This window comes from Cetorhinus maximus, chromosome 4 (assembly GCF_964194155.1).
Source record: "Cetorhinus maximus chromosome 4, sCetMax3.hap1.1, whole genome shotgun sequence".
In the NCBI taxonomy this organism is placed as follows: Eukaryota; Metazoa; Chordata; class Chondrichthyes; order Lamniformes; family Cetorhinidae; genus Cetorhinus; species Cetorhinus maximus.
In genome coordinates, this window is record NC_135882.1 from 19,071,176 (window position 1) to 19,087,476 (window position 16,301).

The window sequence follows — 16,301 nt, forward strand, 5'->3', positions numbered from 1 at the left end:
AGCTAGACTTCTTTATTCCTATACTCCAACCCTCTTGCAATAAAGGCCACATACCATTTGTCGTCTTAATTACTTGCTGTACCTGCATGCTAGCTTTGTGTTCCTTGTATGAGCATACCCAAGTGCCTCCTTAACATCAACATTTTGAAGTTTCACACTTTTTTTAAACAAAAAATATTGATTTTCTATCCTTGACTAAAGTGAACAACCTCACACTTTCCCACATTATCTCCATCTGCCATCTTGTTTCCCAGTTACTTAACCTGTCTGTATCTCTTTGCAGCCTCTGTGTTCTCACAGCTTACAATTTCCACCTAGCTTTATGTTGTCAGCAAACTTAGATACATTATTCTGCCTCTTCATATGAATCATTAAACTGTTAACTAGCTGAGGCCCCAGCACTGACCCTTGTGGCACTCCACTAGTCGCAGTCTGCTAACTTGAAAACACCCCACTTATACCTACTCTTTGTCTCTGTTATATTTGTATCCTGTGATTACTGACCCACCCATCAGTGGAAAGTTTTTCCTTAGTTACTCTTAAAACGCTTCAACATTTCTATTATATCTCCCTTTAATTTCCTCTGCTGTAAATAATTCCTGCTTCTCTGTGGAAATATAGCTTAGAAACACATGGTTAACATACAGAAACCTATTTTTAATTCAAGATGCCTTTTTATTTGCATTCACACCATTCCAAAATATGCTGAGGATAGGAACAAAGGCTATGGAACCTGGCATGGTGAGGGAAGTTAGAATCATTAAATGGATATTTGGAGCCTGTAGAATTGCTCAGGTTGTTTTCTTCAGGTCTAGTGCACAAAAGTCTTAAAGTTACAATGGTCAAACCATTGCAGAAAATCCAAATCTTACTGTTCGTAGACTGGAAAATTAAGAGACCCATAAACATTTCTACAAATCAATATTAATAACTTCTCTACCAATTAATTGTAGCTTCCACATTTAGCGCACAAATTAAAATTGTACACCTGTATGGTTGTGCTGTAGGTTCTGAAGGCTCCGTTTCATAATATTTGGCTTTGAGGGGTACAGCTTCGGTGTTAGCACCAATGTTCCCTCTAAGTTGCACAGTCCCACAACAGCCCAAAAGTTCTCATGCAGGCCATGTACAAGTAAAGGGGCTGCACAATTAAAGAAATTGCCCGTGCTCTCCCAAAAAAAAATAAGAGGCAATGTTGCTCAGCACCGATATCATTTCTATGTAGATGACTTATGTTCTATATTTCCAGTACCTTTTTATCTAATTATTACTAGCAGTGACAATTAAAGTGTGTCTACTCTAATCACTTAATTATTGGAGGAAATTGCTACAAATATTAAACATAAACAGCTCTTAATTTTGTACTTTTTTCCCCACACTTGATTCTAAAATCGCTAGAAATTCTATCTGCAGTCTGCCTGCCAATCAAATTAGCTGACTTTAGATATTTTTATGATGGAATTAAACCACAATTATTCAAGATTAATAAGTTACTATGTTGAATTGCATAGAAAGTTTTGTAACATGTAAGCTGATGAATGAGTAAACTAAGTTGTAATTCTGTGAATCCACAATAAAGAAGTAGACTTGGATGTGGTTAAGTTTAGAGAAGATGGGCTTGCAAAATCTTATAGACTAGTAAATGATTGATGCTAACTTATCTCAAATAAGCATTTGTCTTTTTTTTTAAACCTCTTTATCAGGTTTCATGTTCCAAGTTCAAACAGCAATACGGAGGCATATTTACATGCTTTGGCTGATGCTCGATGTGTCTTCGATATGGCTGTAAGTATCTTGTGCTTTAATGAAATCATGTGATTTACTGTAATAGTTTGAAGTTAGAATTTGTTTGCATAAGAATACATAAATTATCCAATAGAGGGTGCTGCTCTCAAGTTGATTTCTGTTGGTTTACTGAATTTTACAATTGTCAGTTGCGCATTAATGGGTCATCTCAGATATCAAATCTGTCAATGATTACTTTGCCCAAATTAAGTGCAACATAGTTAGAGTATAGCAGGCAGGTCTTGTGATATGTTGGAATCCCTGCTCTTAACAACTGAGCATCTGTTTTGAAAGTTTTTCGCTCCTAACACAGATTAACAACCTGAGCCAAATCAATGCATGATGCTGTAAATGACTGCCAAGCAACCCATGTTAAAACATGTCTTTCAGTTTTTATTGTGCTAAAAGATGTGTTATACACCTTTCTTCACATGTTTAATTTAATAGTTTATCCATGTTTAATCTTTTACCCTTGCATGTCATTTTACCGGAAAATGCAATTCACAAAGTATGGTAATTGTTTCAGAGCAAAGTTGAATAAAACTCCGATTTCCACTGTTCTTTGTTTAGGCAGAGCTTGGTTTCAACATGAATCTGCTTGACATTGGAGGTGGATTTTCTGGAACAGATGGGGAATTACAGCTTGAAAAGGTATGGGAAAGGCTTTGTTCTAATTTATGCTAAGTATAGAGTAAAATATTCAGTGTACCATGTCAAAGAATAATAGGATGTGGGGAATTTCCCTGTAGCGTGAATCTCTACTTCATGGTCAAGTGGTAAGCATAGGAGAGAATGCGATGTGAACTACTGTTGCGCACACAATGGCAGGTTGCAGAGTTTCATTGGCAAAGGTCTGGCAACAGGTTGTCTCTTCTGCATTTCTTCTCACCAAATGTTCATCTGGAGGTTTATGATTTCTCTCAGAATAGGAAAGATTCATAAGCTGCTTACAAAATATACTTTTTTTCAAAAAAGATTTGACCATTTGAATTTGTTTTTTAAACAATAACCTGGACATATTTGAAATGATTCATATTATTTTCACTATATGCAGACAGTGGTGGGTTTGTTCTTAAATTTGACTAACTATTCGAAGTGGGCTTCTATTCCATGAGTTTAAGAAATGTTGTTAAAAAGTATACAAAACAAATATATGAATATGGTTGGTATTTTAGTAATGAATTTGTCTCCTATTCTAGGTTTGTGACACCATTAATCCACTGCTTGATATTTACTTCCCTTCTGAAAGTGGCATTAAAATTATTGCTGAACCTGGTAGCTACTATGTGAATTCTGCATTCACTCTTGCAGTTAACATTGTAGCCAAGAAAGCTGTTGCAAGAGATTCACAGAATCAGTCTGAAGGTAATTCCAAGTGTTCTCATTGAGTTTCATTACTAGTAGAATATTATGCTATTTATACCTATTTACAGCATTTATATGATGGCTATTCATAGGATATTTATATTGCTAGCCTAGTAATTGTTTCCAGGGTTAAATTTTAATTACTTCTACTCCTTGTGTGCCTTTGATTCTTTATAGTTTAAAAAAATTGACCTCCTCCACTTTTAATGACTCACTGATGACATGAAGCATTTTCTAGATCAGATGTAACAAGTAGAGTTCTTTTATTCTGGCCCAGTAACATACTTTTATTATCAACCTTAAAGGAATAACCCCAATTTCTATTGGTTCAGTGCCATCATCCTCATCTTCCACCCTAGATTTACATTGTTGTAGTTTCACTGAATGAGAGTGCTACATTATAGGTGGGTTTATACCATGGATTTTTGACTCACTTGAAACTGGATTGGCTACTAGAAACTCAAAGATGATGGTGGCAATTTTGCTGATCTAGTTCATCTTGCCATAGAAACCTACGGTTTATTTTGTAACAGCATCCAATATACCTCAAATGAGTTGGGAGTTTGTGCTAATAAACTAATTAGAAGACAATCCAAGATATTAAGCACTCTGGTAAAAACAGTTCCTGGCCTCATTCCAGAATTCCCTATTACCAGTTTGTATCTCATGTCCCCTTATCATGTATTTATGGTTATCATGAAAAAGTGCCTGGGATTAACCTTATTTTTATTCCATGTAATATCTTGCAAATCTCAAAAGTTTCTTGTACTTTTTAGGGATGTTGAGTTTTTCTAACCTTTCCTTTTAAAATTCATCTTCCAATGAATCCTTCAACTGTTGACAGAGACTCTCATCCCATCAGTCTGGGCTGAAATGGACAATCTAAAATGCAATGTACAAATCCATTGAGCATCCAGTATATTGATGGCCATTTTTATAATCATACTAAATTCTATTTAATGCGGCAAATGTGAGTTTATGCTAGGAAAACAAGCTGACTATTATAAACTGCTCAGTACGGCATCCCTCTTGCAAAGGCATTATATTGTATGAATGAAAGTGTGTGACAATATTTACAGGACTGGGGAAAGGGAAAGGATTGGGGAAATGGGACCAATTGGACAGCTCTTTCAAAAGAGCTGGAACAAGCACAGTGGGCTGAATGGCCTCTTTCTCTGTTGCATGATTCTATAAACAGGAATTAACAAAAACTGAATTCTGAAAAGTAATGGTTTCCTTATCCCCCTCAGTGGTTGTGTCCTCCGTGAATGATGAGCCATTCTTCATATATTACATAAGTGATGGTGTTTATGGCTCCTTTGCAAACAACTTGTATGGAACTGTGAATGCCATTCCAATTCTTCACAAGGTGAGATTATTATTGTATGGTGGGCATTAGAGAGAGGAACTCTGTTGTAAAGTCAAACTTAATTGATTTTAAGTTGCAAGTTTGTTTGGTACAGTTAAGCATTTAAATCAAGTGAAAGTGTGATTTTTGCATGTCAACCTAAGAAAACCTGAACTGATGATGGGGCAGTTGTTACTATGAACAAATTTATAGAAGTTGTGTTTTATTCCTCAGGCAAGATATCTTGCTTTTGGAAGTGAAAACTAACACAAGCCCTCTCCTCAGTGTTTCTGAAACTAAAAATATGTTTGCAGATTGCTGCCTATTTGAAACCCCCGAGAACTTTTTTTTAAGATTCTTAGTTGCCTTCTCCCTGTGCTAATGTGTGAATGCAGCTGAGGAATCATTTTGACTTGTTTCCTTTTTGCCTTTAGAAACCTAATTCAGGAGAGCCTGTGTTTGCAAGCAGCCTGTGGGGACCATCCTGTGATGGGCTTGATCAAGTTGTGGAACACTGTCTCCTACCTGAACTAAGTGTTGGTGATTGGGTCATTTTTGAAAACATGGGTGCGTACACATTGGAGCAGTCTGCTTTCAGTGAGTTCCAGAGGCTACCAGTTTACTGTGTGATGTCAATCAGTGATTGGTAAGTAACCCAAAACTTAATTAGAGTGAAGAAAATATAACGACTTGTATAATAAAATATATATTTTATAATTAAATATAATAAAATTTGGTATTCTATCTATCCTGATGAGTGCAAGACAAAAAGTTTCAACAGCATGTCTTTTTTTTTTCAGCAATACTCAATATAATGGCTTCATTTTAATAGCCACTTGATTTGACAAAAGTAGGTGAAAAGTTAGATGCCTTTTATGCATTCATTATTTAATTGTTTTTTTTTATTTTTGTCAGGTATTGGATGCAGGAAGTTGGTTTAACCTTGGAAACATCTGTGAAGAACTTCTCTTGTGTGCCTTCTTGTTTTCAGTTGAGCCAAGAAGGCGGCTTTCCAGCTGCAAGTTTGTCTGGCATCAGTGCTTAAGTTACTGAATTTTGCAGTTCTGTTCAATCGCATGTCTGGTTGACATTCCAACATGGAAGAAAACCAGTGGAACAATCCTGCTTTGTTTTTATTTTTTTTGGTTAAATTTTAACTCGAACACTTGAAATAGTTAATCGGGACCAGGCAGAAATCAGCTAGAATAACTACAAGTGGTCATGTGGAAAAATTAACATTTTAACCATCTGAAATGAAGCCTGCGAGTTGATGTAACTTTTTACTTTCTCTTTCTCCCTCCCCACCCCCCGCCCCGCCTTCCCCCACAAACCAACAATAAAATATGCAACAAAATGGATGACTTGGAAGAGGTGGAAACCTATCACGGTTCCCTGCTTAAACAGTTTACATGTTCACAATTTTTATACAGATATTCTTATTATAGATGTCTTGAGGTTTTTTTTGCCCATTTAACAGAATAACCAGAGCAATTTGACTTGATGTGTAAAATGTTTAGGATGTGTAAAATATGTGCTTTGTTCTGTAGTTAATAAATGTAAAATTGCAGCAAACTTTATATGATCTATTGTCCCTGTTTTGATTTCCAATAAAATTATATAGCTTCATTTTGACTTTTTACATTAATTGAGCATCACATTGAAAATAAAATGCAGAGCACACTGAAGCTTGTTAGAGATGAGAGATAATACTAGTTACAATTACACACCCATTCAAGGTAAAATATATTGATATGCAAGGCATTACTTGATATTTGTTGCAAAATGTTGGTTGCTTCTTGTGAATATTGCTAGTCACTTAAATTTTCTTTGCAGGCAATATCAATGTAGTTGGTTTCACTTTTAGTTACCACACGTTTATTAATAAACGTTAAAGGTTCAGTTGGGTAAATTTCAAGCCGTCGGAAAAGGAATAGGAGAATACGAGTTGGCTAACCCACCCTACTTGCACCAAATACTTGCAGTGACAAAGCACCATATCACATCAAAACATCTCAAAAGTGTTGTTTTTTGTAGGCAAAATAGGTTCCACTTGTCTTCCAACTGCTTTATCTGAAACTTTAATTGAATTGCAGTATTTAAAAGCTATAATTTCCATGGCTGCTTTTTCATGAAATTATTCGTTCTGTTATTCACATGCACAACTATTGAATTGGCTGCAGATGAAGAAGAATCGACCTCCTCCATACTAAAAATCCCAGCCTCAAAACACATTTCTGTCCTCCACCCACACTAGAAATCTACAGCCACTCTCTTTACATAATCACCCCATTCAAGATCCAAACCTCTACAAAAATTCTAAGCTTGACTGTGCAGTAAAACAAAATGTACAAGCACCAAAACTGTACCTCAAACTTTTTGCTTTTCCATGCTTGGTCTGGTCCTTTTCATCTTAAGTAAACTAAATCAGGCAGATCCTCAAGGCTGGGGTGCTTGAACTGCTCAGCATACATAAACAGAAAGAAGTGGGCTTTTGAGGGAATTATCAGACCGCATCCTGTACAGCACTGCATTACCCAAATGGGGAAAGAGATAAGAGACTTGGCACTTTCAAGACTTCAAGCCATGATTTTACAATTTGGGCTTGCTTCCAATACAGTTTGGCAGTAATAGACAGCTTTCATAGGCAGGGCTGCACCTTCTGTGATTGAAAACTTAACTGTATGTACTTAACATGAGATCTAACATGCTGTGGGGCAGGTAATTCCTTTTATTGTAAATTTGTTTTTGGAGTTGTACTATCAATTCAGAAGACGTGTAATATCAAATACTCCAAATACATTTTGCAGCCAGCTAGATTTCTTTACAGAACTTGAAATATTGTACTCCAAAGCAAATGGTCAAGTTTGTTTCTCAACAAAAATAGCTTAGAATCTTCAAGTAGTTATTTAAGTGTATACAAAGTTGCGTCCTATCCCTGTGCCATCTCATTGCAACTAATTCCCAGCAGTCAATCCTGATAAGATTTACAAGATGACTAAGATTTGCAAAATAATCTTGGGTAATGATCTTTTAATCTCACATTGAACAACATAATCTGCAATAATAGGTAACAGGAATTGTTCTAGTTTGGCATCAGCTCCAACAACTAACTGATACTCTTGTTAACCTTTTGTCACCTTCAAAGGGTCCTTAGTCACCTTTGGTCAATGTTCTAACTATTCACATAATATGTTTAAGACAATCCTCTATGCCCTTATTATTTAACCCACTAAGAACAAAGCTGGTTCGTGGCAGCCAAGACCATGCTGTTGAGCCATGGTTTATGAAACTTAACCCTGAACATTGTTGAACTTGGGTACAATAAGGTACATGCAACTACTAGAATCCCATAACATACCATAGGCACATTAAAGCAACATTTCAGAAACCTTGGTTAATCACATACATCAACAACAACTTGTATTTATATGGTGTTTTTAACAGTTAAATGTTAACAAGATGCTTCATAAGAACTTTTATCAGACAAAATTTGAACTGAGCTACAAAAGGTATTGGGACAGATAGTCAGAAACTTGGTCAAAGAGGTAGGTTTTGGGAAGCATCTTAAAGGTAGGGAATTTTGACAGCCAAAGGCAGAGCTATCATAGGTGCACCGAAGGGAATCAGCCCTCAATATCCATATTGGATATTGATGATGGAAGCCCTTTCGTCAAGGGCCATATTTGGATGAATACAGAAGTCTGACTGCTGCAGAAGTTTAGTGAGATAGGGAGTGGCAGGTCCATAAAAGGATTTGAACACATGAGAATTTTTTATTTGGTAGTACAGTCCAAAGCCTTCAATTTGTAACAGCATGCTGCTGCCTTTGGCATCTAATGAAATAACTCGTGTTTGCAGGAAGATGACCAGTAAGAGTAAGCTTTGCAAGGTTCCACTCCTGTAATGACCCTCACTTGATGGTGAAAATTGGATGGAGAATTGTGCACAAGAATCAGTGTTTCATTTTACAGTGATTATTTTTGGTGAAAATTGGGGGTGATGAGAGTTGTGTGTGTGCTGTCTTTTCTCAGATCTATGCTACCTTTCAACTCTGCTAGGAACAAAGCCTGACAAAAAACAAGCAATCCAACACTGCCAAGTACACTTTATGGATGTATAGTCTCACTTTCCAACAGCCACATTGTATTCCCCTAAACGTAATATGTATCTCTAACATTTTTTACCCCAGTGCTTGACCTGTCTGATTATGTATAATTTGGTAGCTCTAAAACCTATCATATGCTCCCTCAATGGGAAGAGGACATGTTATAGCTGTGCTACAGGAAGTGTAGTTCAGCCTCCCTGCACCTCCTAGCCCTCCCTGAGCTCCCCTCTGCACCTGCTTGGATAACTGCATCATATGGCACATCATTATTATTGGAGATATTTCTAGGGTTTCAAAGCAGGATGCTCTCCACCCTATCCTGATAGAGCAATAGTTTTGCTGAAACCCTATTTGTATTTTCATGGAGTCAAGCACCTTGGATTTTATTTCTTGAATTCCATACTCAGTCATCAGCAACAACCCAAGAAGGTAATTCTGTTTGCTTGAGATTTATTAAGGACAGAAATGCCTTGAAGTAACGATGGAGCTATTGACTGGTATAAATAAGTGCATTGTAAATTCTACGGCTCCTGGCAACCACTGCCATCACATATTGGATATTGATGATGGAAGCCCATTCCATTCTTAAACATCAAGTTGCTGAAAGTTAACCATATGAGCACATGGGACTTAATAATGCAGCAATCTTAGGAAGCCAGTAACTTTAAAAAATGAGACAAGCTCCCTTGTGTTGTTGATAGTTGTCTATAGGAAAAATGGTGAAGTCCCTTACTCGGGCAAACAATGTTGCCAGTGACTTGATTTATGCAGAGGTGCACTGCAGACTGGCTAATTTGATAGTTGGTACCCAAGATGGCTTGAAAGGAGCCTGCAACAGAAGTTGAATGCAGTAGTAACTTTCACCATGACTGGCAGAACAGCCGGTTGTGAACAAGGTTTTGAGATCTGTTTGCAAAGTCTTGAGTCTGCTTCTCTTGGTGAAGCACAGTGGAAAAAGACCGTAATCCTTCAACCTGTCCAGTAATTGTGGCATAATCTGTACATATGAATCTGAGCATTAGGTTGCTGATCCCTCTTTATGTCTGTAGAACTCCTCATCCTCAAGCTCCCTGAGACAAGAGGAATTACTGAAGGCTTGACTGTCTCATTTTGCAAGGGCTATTTCTGGGCAGGGGTCAGCTCCCTGGAACAGGAGAGATGGATACATAGAATAAGCAAAAAAAAAACAGCAGTAAAGTAAAACCAATGGAAGTTCCAGAAAGCCAGCAAGAACTAATATAAATGCTTTTCATAAAATGCTAGCTCCCTAATACTTCCAACTGGCATAGGATTGTGCTGCAGACCAAAAAGCTCATTTCTCCTGGTGCACCATGTAATACTCAAGTAGCCTATTTTGTTAGGCACACAGCAATTACATCATGCTGGTGCAGTGATTGAACAGGAAATGTGGGGCAGGAAAGCACCTCCCTCACTTAATCACTCTTTGAAGCTTTTAATAAAACCCATGCACTCCAGCAACATCGCTTTCCAGTCAAAAAATAATGAGCAGCACACTGTCATTTTTCTGATGCTTGAATTCCACGCCCCATTTCCCATCTCGCCTTGTGTTAACAAGAGTGCTTGAGAGCAAAATGTTTCTCATAATTTAAAACAATCCTGCTCTATGATCCTTCACATGACTTTCCCTTGTTAAGGATTTTAGTCAGTGTTATTACTGTGATAATGACTGGAACAGCATCTATAGTTTCTTGCACCAAAACTGTGGGGGGATGCCTAACTGGTGTCTCATTGCCTGTGTTGAACTTTGGACCAAGTCTCACATAATCAGCTGCCCCTGATGACAGTGGCTGGATGTGTGCAGGCTTTGCCAATGGCTGCTTGCACTTGTTTTGACCACTGTTAGTCATACCTTGAGAAGTTTGCTCTTCTCCCAGTTAACACACTAAATACCTAAAGTCTTGTATCCTTCCCTTGAGCAGGTAAGACACGTCAAGCACAGATGAATCGATATTGTGCTGTATTGACAGATTGGCCTATTCATCTTCCTTTCTGCCCCTCAAGTTAATTCATGGAATCATAGATAGACATTTACAGTACAGAAAGAGGCCATTTGGCGCATCATGTCTGCTGCCTGGAAAAACAGCTATCCCACCTAATCTTACCTTCCAGCTCTTGGTCCATAGCCCTGTAGGTTACAGCCCCTCAAGTGCATGTCCAAGTGTTTTTTTTAAAATGCATTGAGGGTTTCTGCCTCTACCAACATTTCAGATAGTGAGTTCCAGACTCCCACACCCTCGAGCTGAAAAAGTTTCCCCGCAACTCTTATTCTACCAATTAGCTTACATCTGTGCTCCATAGTTATTGATATTTGCTAAGGGAAATGGGCCCATTCTTCTATCTAGGCCCCCATAATTTTATGCACCTCAATTAAATTTCCTCTCTGTTCCAAAGAAAGCAACCCCAGCCTATCCAAAAGCAAAATGCTGGAACTCTGAAATAAAAGTAGAAAATGCTGGAACTATTCAGCAGGTCAGATAGCATATGTGAAACCAAAAAACCTTTTGTCATTTAATCCCTCACCCTCTGACCTATCACAGATCTTAATTTTTGACCTTCTCCTCCCTTCACCCCTTTCCTTTGCTCAAAACATTATATTTCTAACTTTTCTTGGTTCTGATGAAAGGTCACAGACCTGAAATGTTACCTCTGTTTTTCTCTCCACAAATGTTGCCTGACCTGCCAGATAATTCCATCAGGTTTTTATCCTAGCCTACCTGATCTTTCTTCATAGCTTAAAATTCTCCATTCCTGTCAACATGCTCCTTTGTGGCCTCTGGTGTGATCACATCCTTCCTGTAATGTGATGACCAGAATTGTATACAACACTCTAGCGGTGGCCTAGATAGTGTTTTACACAGTTCTAGCATAACCTCCCTGCTCTTTTATTCTTTGCTTCAGCTAATAAAGGAAAGTATCATGAATGCTGCCTTAACCACCTTGTCTACCTGTCCTGTTACCTTCTGGGATCTGTAGACATACATACCAAGGTCCTTCTGTTTCTTTGCACTTCCCTTGCCTGCCCTCTCCAAATACATTACCTCACACTTCTCCAATTGAATTCCATTTGCCACTTCTCTGACCTCTTGAGCAGTCCATTGGTATGTTCCTGCAGTCTACATCCCTCTTCCTCACTGTCAACCACGTAGCCAATTTTGTAACATCTGCAAAATTTAAGTCTAAATCATTGACACATATCACAAAAATCAAGGGGGCTAAGACTGGTCTCTGCAGAATCCCACCAGAAAATGCCTTCTAGTCTCAAAAAGACCCTTTGCTCCTGCCACTGAGCCAATTTTGGATCCAGCTTGCCCTTGGATCCAATGGGCTTTTATTTTTCTGACAATTCTATTAGAAGTCTTGCTAAAATCTAAGTATACTACATCAAATGCTTCCACCCATCAACTCTCCTTGTTACCTTAAAATATTTCAATCAAGTTAGTAAGACAAGGCCTTCCACAATAAATTCTTGCTGACTCTCCTTGAGCAATCCATGCCTTTCTAAGTGACAATGTGTGCTGCCCTCAGAATTCTTTCCAATAATTTGCCCACCATTGAGGGTAGGCTGACTGGCTGGCCTGCAGTTACTCAGTCTGCTTCTCTCTTTTTAAACAGTACAGTCCTCTAGTCCTCCAGCACCACGCCTGTAGCAAGAAAGGATTAAAAATGATCAGAACCTCCATTATTTCCTCTGCTTCTATCAACAGCCTGGGATACATTTCATTCAGACCTAACGTTTTATCTACTTTGAAAGATACTAAACCCCTTAATATTTCTACCCTCATTCTATTTACTCCTTCCAATATTTCACATTCCTCTTACTTAACTACAATGTATCCATCTTTTATAATCACAGACTTGAAGTGTTCATAAAGGACTGTACCTATGTTTTCCACCTCCACATACACATTACCTTTTTGACCTCAAATAGGCCCTACTCTTTCCTTAGTTATTCTTTTGCTCTTTAAGTTTGGGGGTATTTGGGGTTTTACTTGCCAATATTTTTTCACGCTTTCTCTTTGCTTTTCTAATTTCCTTTTTATTTCACCCCTACAGTTTCTATACTTCTCTAGCTTGCTGCAGTGTTGCGCTCCAGGTACCTAAACACAAGTTTCCCTTTTGTGCCACCTCCCCCCACCCGCCCCATGCTCCTTGACATCCAGAGGATCTAGATTTAGGAGTCCCTTTTTTTGTGGGAGCCTATCTTTCCTGAGTCTTCACTATCTCCTCCTTGAATGCCTCCCACTGCTCTGCCAAGGATTTACCTTCAAGTAGCCATTTCCAATTCACTTTTGCAAAATCACATCTCAGCTTAGTAACATTGGCTTTTTCCCAGTTGAGAACTTTTACTCCAAGTCTATCCCTGTCCTCCATAACAACCCTAAATTTAATTAAATGATGATCACTGCCACTGAAAATGCTCTCCCGCAGATACTCCTTCTGCCTGCCCGATTTCATTCCTTAAAACGAACTCACTTAGGTCCACACTCTGTTCTCTCTCTCTTTCTCTCTTACTCTCTTCCAATGATTTATATTTTCAGGGCCACCACTTCTTCTCCTGCACTGCTCAGGTCTCCTGCTCCACAATTCAATTAGTTCATGGCTGATCTGTATCTTAACTACATCTGCCTAGTTTGCTTCGTAATCCTTACCCTCGCGTACCAAACTGTTTATCAACCCAGGAAGATATTTTTTACCATTCCAAATGAACTACATGACTCCAATTTGGTATAATGGTATTTTGTTAGGTTCTGAGCGCCTAGAGATGGCTCAACAATGGCTTACAGTCCAGAGTGAGAATTATATCATCTGTTCTGTACAGGGTGGAGATCATGCCCACTTGGTAAGAGGCTTGAAGGAAGTATCTCACCACCTGAGGCTGCTTTCTGTTTGTTGGTCAAACCTGCTGGGATATCCTCTGTTCAGATCCAAATCCAGACCCTCTAATGTATCTGCTCACCAGTTCTCTTCCAGGGTCAGCCCTTGCTCCAGTCCTGCTGGGTCTATGGTCTAACTCTGCAACTGGTCTCTCTTTTATGCTACTTCTGAGGGCTGGTATAGGAGTTGATATTAACACAAAAGTATCTACCCCATTGAGGTTTCTCAAAGGGTGTTGTGGCCAATGAAACATTGAGTACCTTCCAGTCAAAGGAAAGGGCGTCAGCCCACCCCTTATCTCCAATGTTTCAGGGGAAGGGTGAGGCGAGGGGGCAGAGCTGGAGTGGTCTTCAAGAGGTCATACCCCTTTAGTTGACCAATCATCAGCCTACAATACTAAAAAGAGGCTGTTTCCCATCTCATCTCTTTATGCTTCTTTCAAAGCTCAAGTCAGGATCTTTGAGCCCATTATCTCATATTCCTGGACTCAAGCCTGTTATCTCACAATTCTTGCTTGGTTTCAGGTTAATGGTTCTCAGGATACTATTGGCAGTTGAGATGGTTACTTATCTTGTGGCCGCAATTGAAGAACTTGTTAGTGTGGCTGTAGTTAAAAGCACTCTCAGGGGGTGTAGTTAATTGCATTCAGGACAGAATACTACTTTTACCTAATAGTTTTATAAAGCTTGGCGGTTTTTAGGTTATACTCCCTCGGTGGAGTTGACCAGGCCCTACCAAATTCCTTAAGATAAAAGCAAAATACTGTGGATGCTGGAAACCTGAAACAAAAGCAGAAAATGCTGGAAAAATTCAGAAGGTCTGACAGCATCTGTGGAGGGAGAGAAACAGAAATAACATTTTGAGTCCATATGACCCTTCTTTAGAGCTGAAGAGAAGTAGAAATGTGATGAAATTTATACTGTTTGGGGGTGAGGGGGGGATCAAGCAGGTGAAGCTGGATAGAAGGTCAACGATAGGTGGGGCTAAGGAGAGATTGACAAAGATATCATGAACGAAAGGACAAAGGGAGTGTTAATCGTGGTGGTAAGGGCTAATAAAGATGCTGATAGTGGCAAAGATAAGAAAGCAGAATGTGATAACTGCAGAACAAAGGTAAGCACTTTGAAAAGAACAACGTGAACAAGTAACAGGGGTAGGGTGAGGGGAAGAAAAACGGATCGAAAATGGGATAAAAAAGGGGGTAAAACAATTAATAAATGAATAAAAATAAGCGGATAAAAATAAGAATGAATTTTGAAAAAAAGAGGATAAAAAGGGGGTGAAGATAGAGAAGACATTTCTTGGTCTGAAGTTGTTGAACTCAATGTTAAGTCCAGAAGGCTGTAAAGTGCCAAACTGGAAGATGAGGTGCTGTTCCTCCAGTTTGCGTTAGGCTTCACTGGAACTTTACAGCAGGCCAAGGACGGACATGTGGGCATGAGAGTAGAGTAGTGTGTTGAAATGGCAAGCGACACGAAGGTCTGGGTCATGTTTGCTGACAGATCGAAGGTGTTCTGCAAAGCGCTCACCCAGTCTGCGTTTGGTCTCTCCAATGTAGAGGAGACCGCATTGGGAGCAGTGAATGCAGTAGACCAAATTGAAGGAGGTGCAAGTGAAATGCTGCTTCACCTGAAAGAAGTGTCTGGGCCCTTGGACGGTGAGGAGGGAGGAGGTAAAGGGGCAGGTGTTGCACCTTCTGCGACTGCATGGGAAGGTGCCATAGGAAGGGGATGAGGTTTTGTGGGTGATGGAGGAGTGGACCAGGGTGTCCCGAAGGGAACAGTCCCTGCGGAATGCTGACAGGGTGGGTGAGGGGAATGCGTTTGGCAGTGGCATCATGCTGGAGTTGACGGAAATGGTGGAGGACAATCCTGTGACTGCAGAGGCCGGTGAGGTAAAAAGTGAGGACAAGGGGAACCCTATCATAGTTCTGGGAGGGAGAGGAAGAGGTGAGGGCAGAGGCATGGAAGATAGGTCGGACTTGGTTGAGAGCCCTGTCAACCACAGCGGGTGGGAAACCTCAGTTAAGGAGGAAGGAAGACATGTCAGAAGTGCAGTTTTGAAAAGTGGCACCATCGGAACAGATGTGACAGAGGCGAAGGAGCTAAGAGAATGGGATGGAGTCCTTACAGGAAGCAGGGTGTGAGGAGCTGTAGTCAAGGTAGCTGTAGGAGTTGGTGGGCTTGTAATGAATATTAGTGGACAGTCTATTACCAGAAATGAAGACAGAGAGGTCAAGGAAGGGAAGGGAAGTGTCGGAGATGGACCATGTGAAGGTGATAGAGGGGTGGAAATTGGAAGCAAAATTGATAAACCTTTCCAGTTCCAGAAGAGAGCATGAAGTGGCACCGAAACAGTCATCAATGTATTGAAAAAAAGTTGCCAAATTCCTTGACTGCCTGTAGAAACAGTGGTGTCCTATGATTTCTGTTCCCAATTATACCATTTCTGCTGCTGGTCAGGCCAACTCATTTCCAAAATTTGGCAATACTCCAAACCTTTAGTTCTGATTGGCAACTTATGATCTCATCCTTGGTATTCCCTTTTTTAAAAAAAAGACAGGGTTTCCTGTGACACAATTCGTCTTTTTCCTGCTGATAATCAACCTCAAGAATGCAAGTCTTTCACACCTCTGATTCTTGTATTTACACTGCACCGAAGCTGATTTCTTTCCGTTTTCTGGTTTTTGAGGCCATTAGATATCTCTTTCCTCTTTGTGGGTGAGGGACACATATATTTATAGTACTTTACTTCCCAATTAAGCTATGTAATTGCTCCCGTCAAAATTTGTAACTCCAGCAG

The 16,301-nt window shown here is 39.4% G+C and overlaps 1 protein-coding gene across 1 annotated transcript in view; it reads left to right on the forward strand.

The window, feature by feature from the left end:
* LOC144679526 (antizyme inhibitor 1-like) overlaps nt 1–6,124 on the forward strand; it is a 43,232-nt gene extending 37,108 nt beyond the window's left edge. The window contains exons 7-12 of the mRNA XM_078540005.1: nt 1,704–1,785; nt 2,356–2,436; nt 2,985–3,150; nt 4,401–4,519; nt 4,933–5,144; nt 5,414–6,124. Coding sequence (XP_078396131.1) covers nt 1,704–1,785; nt 2,356–2,436; nt 2,985–3,150; nt 4,401–4,519; nt 4,933–5,144; nt 5,414–5,543 — 790 coding nt within the window. The 3' untranslated portion in view covers nt 5,544–6,124. The remainder of the gene's footprint in view (nt 1–1,703; nt 1,786–2,355; nt 2,437–2,984; nt 3,151–4,400; nt 4,520–4,932; nt 5,145–5,413) is intronic.
* Nucleotides 6,125–16,301: the final 10,177 nt, after the last annotated feature.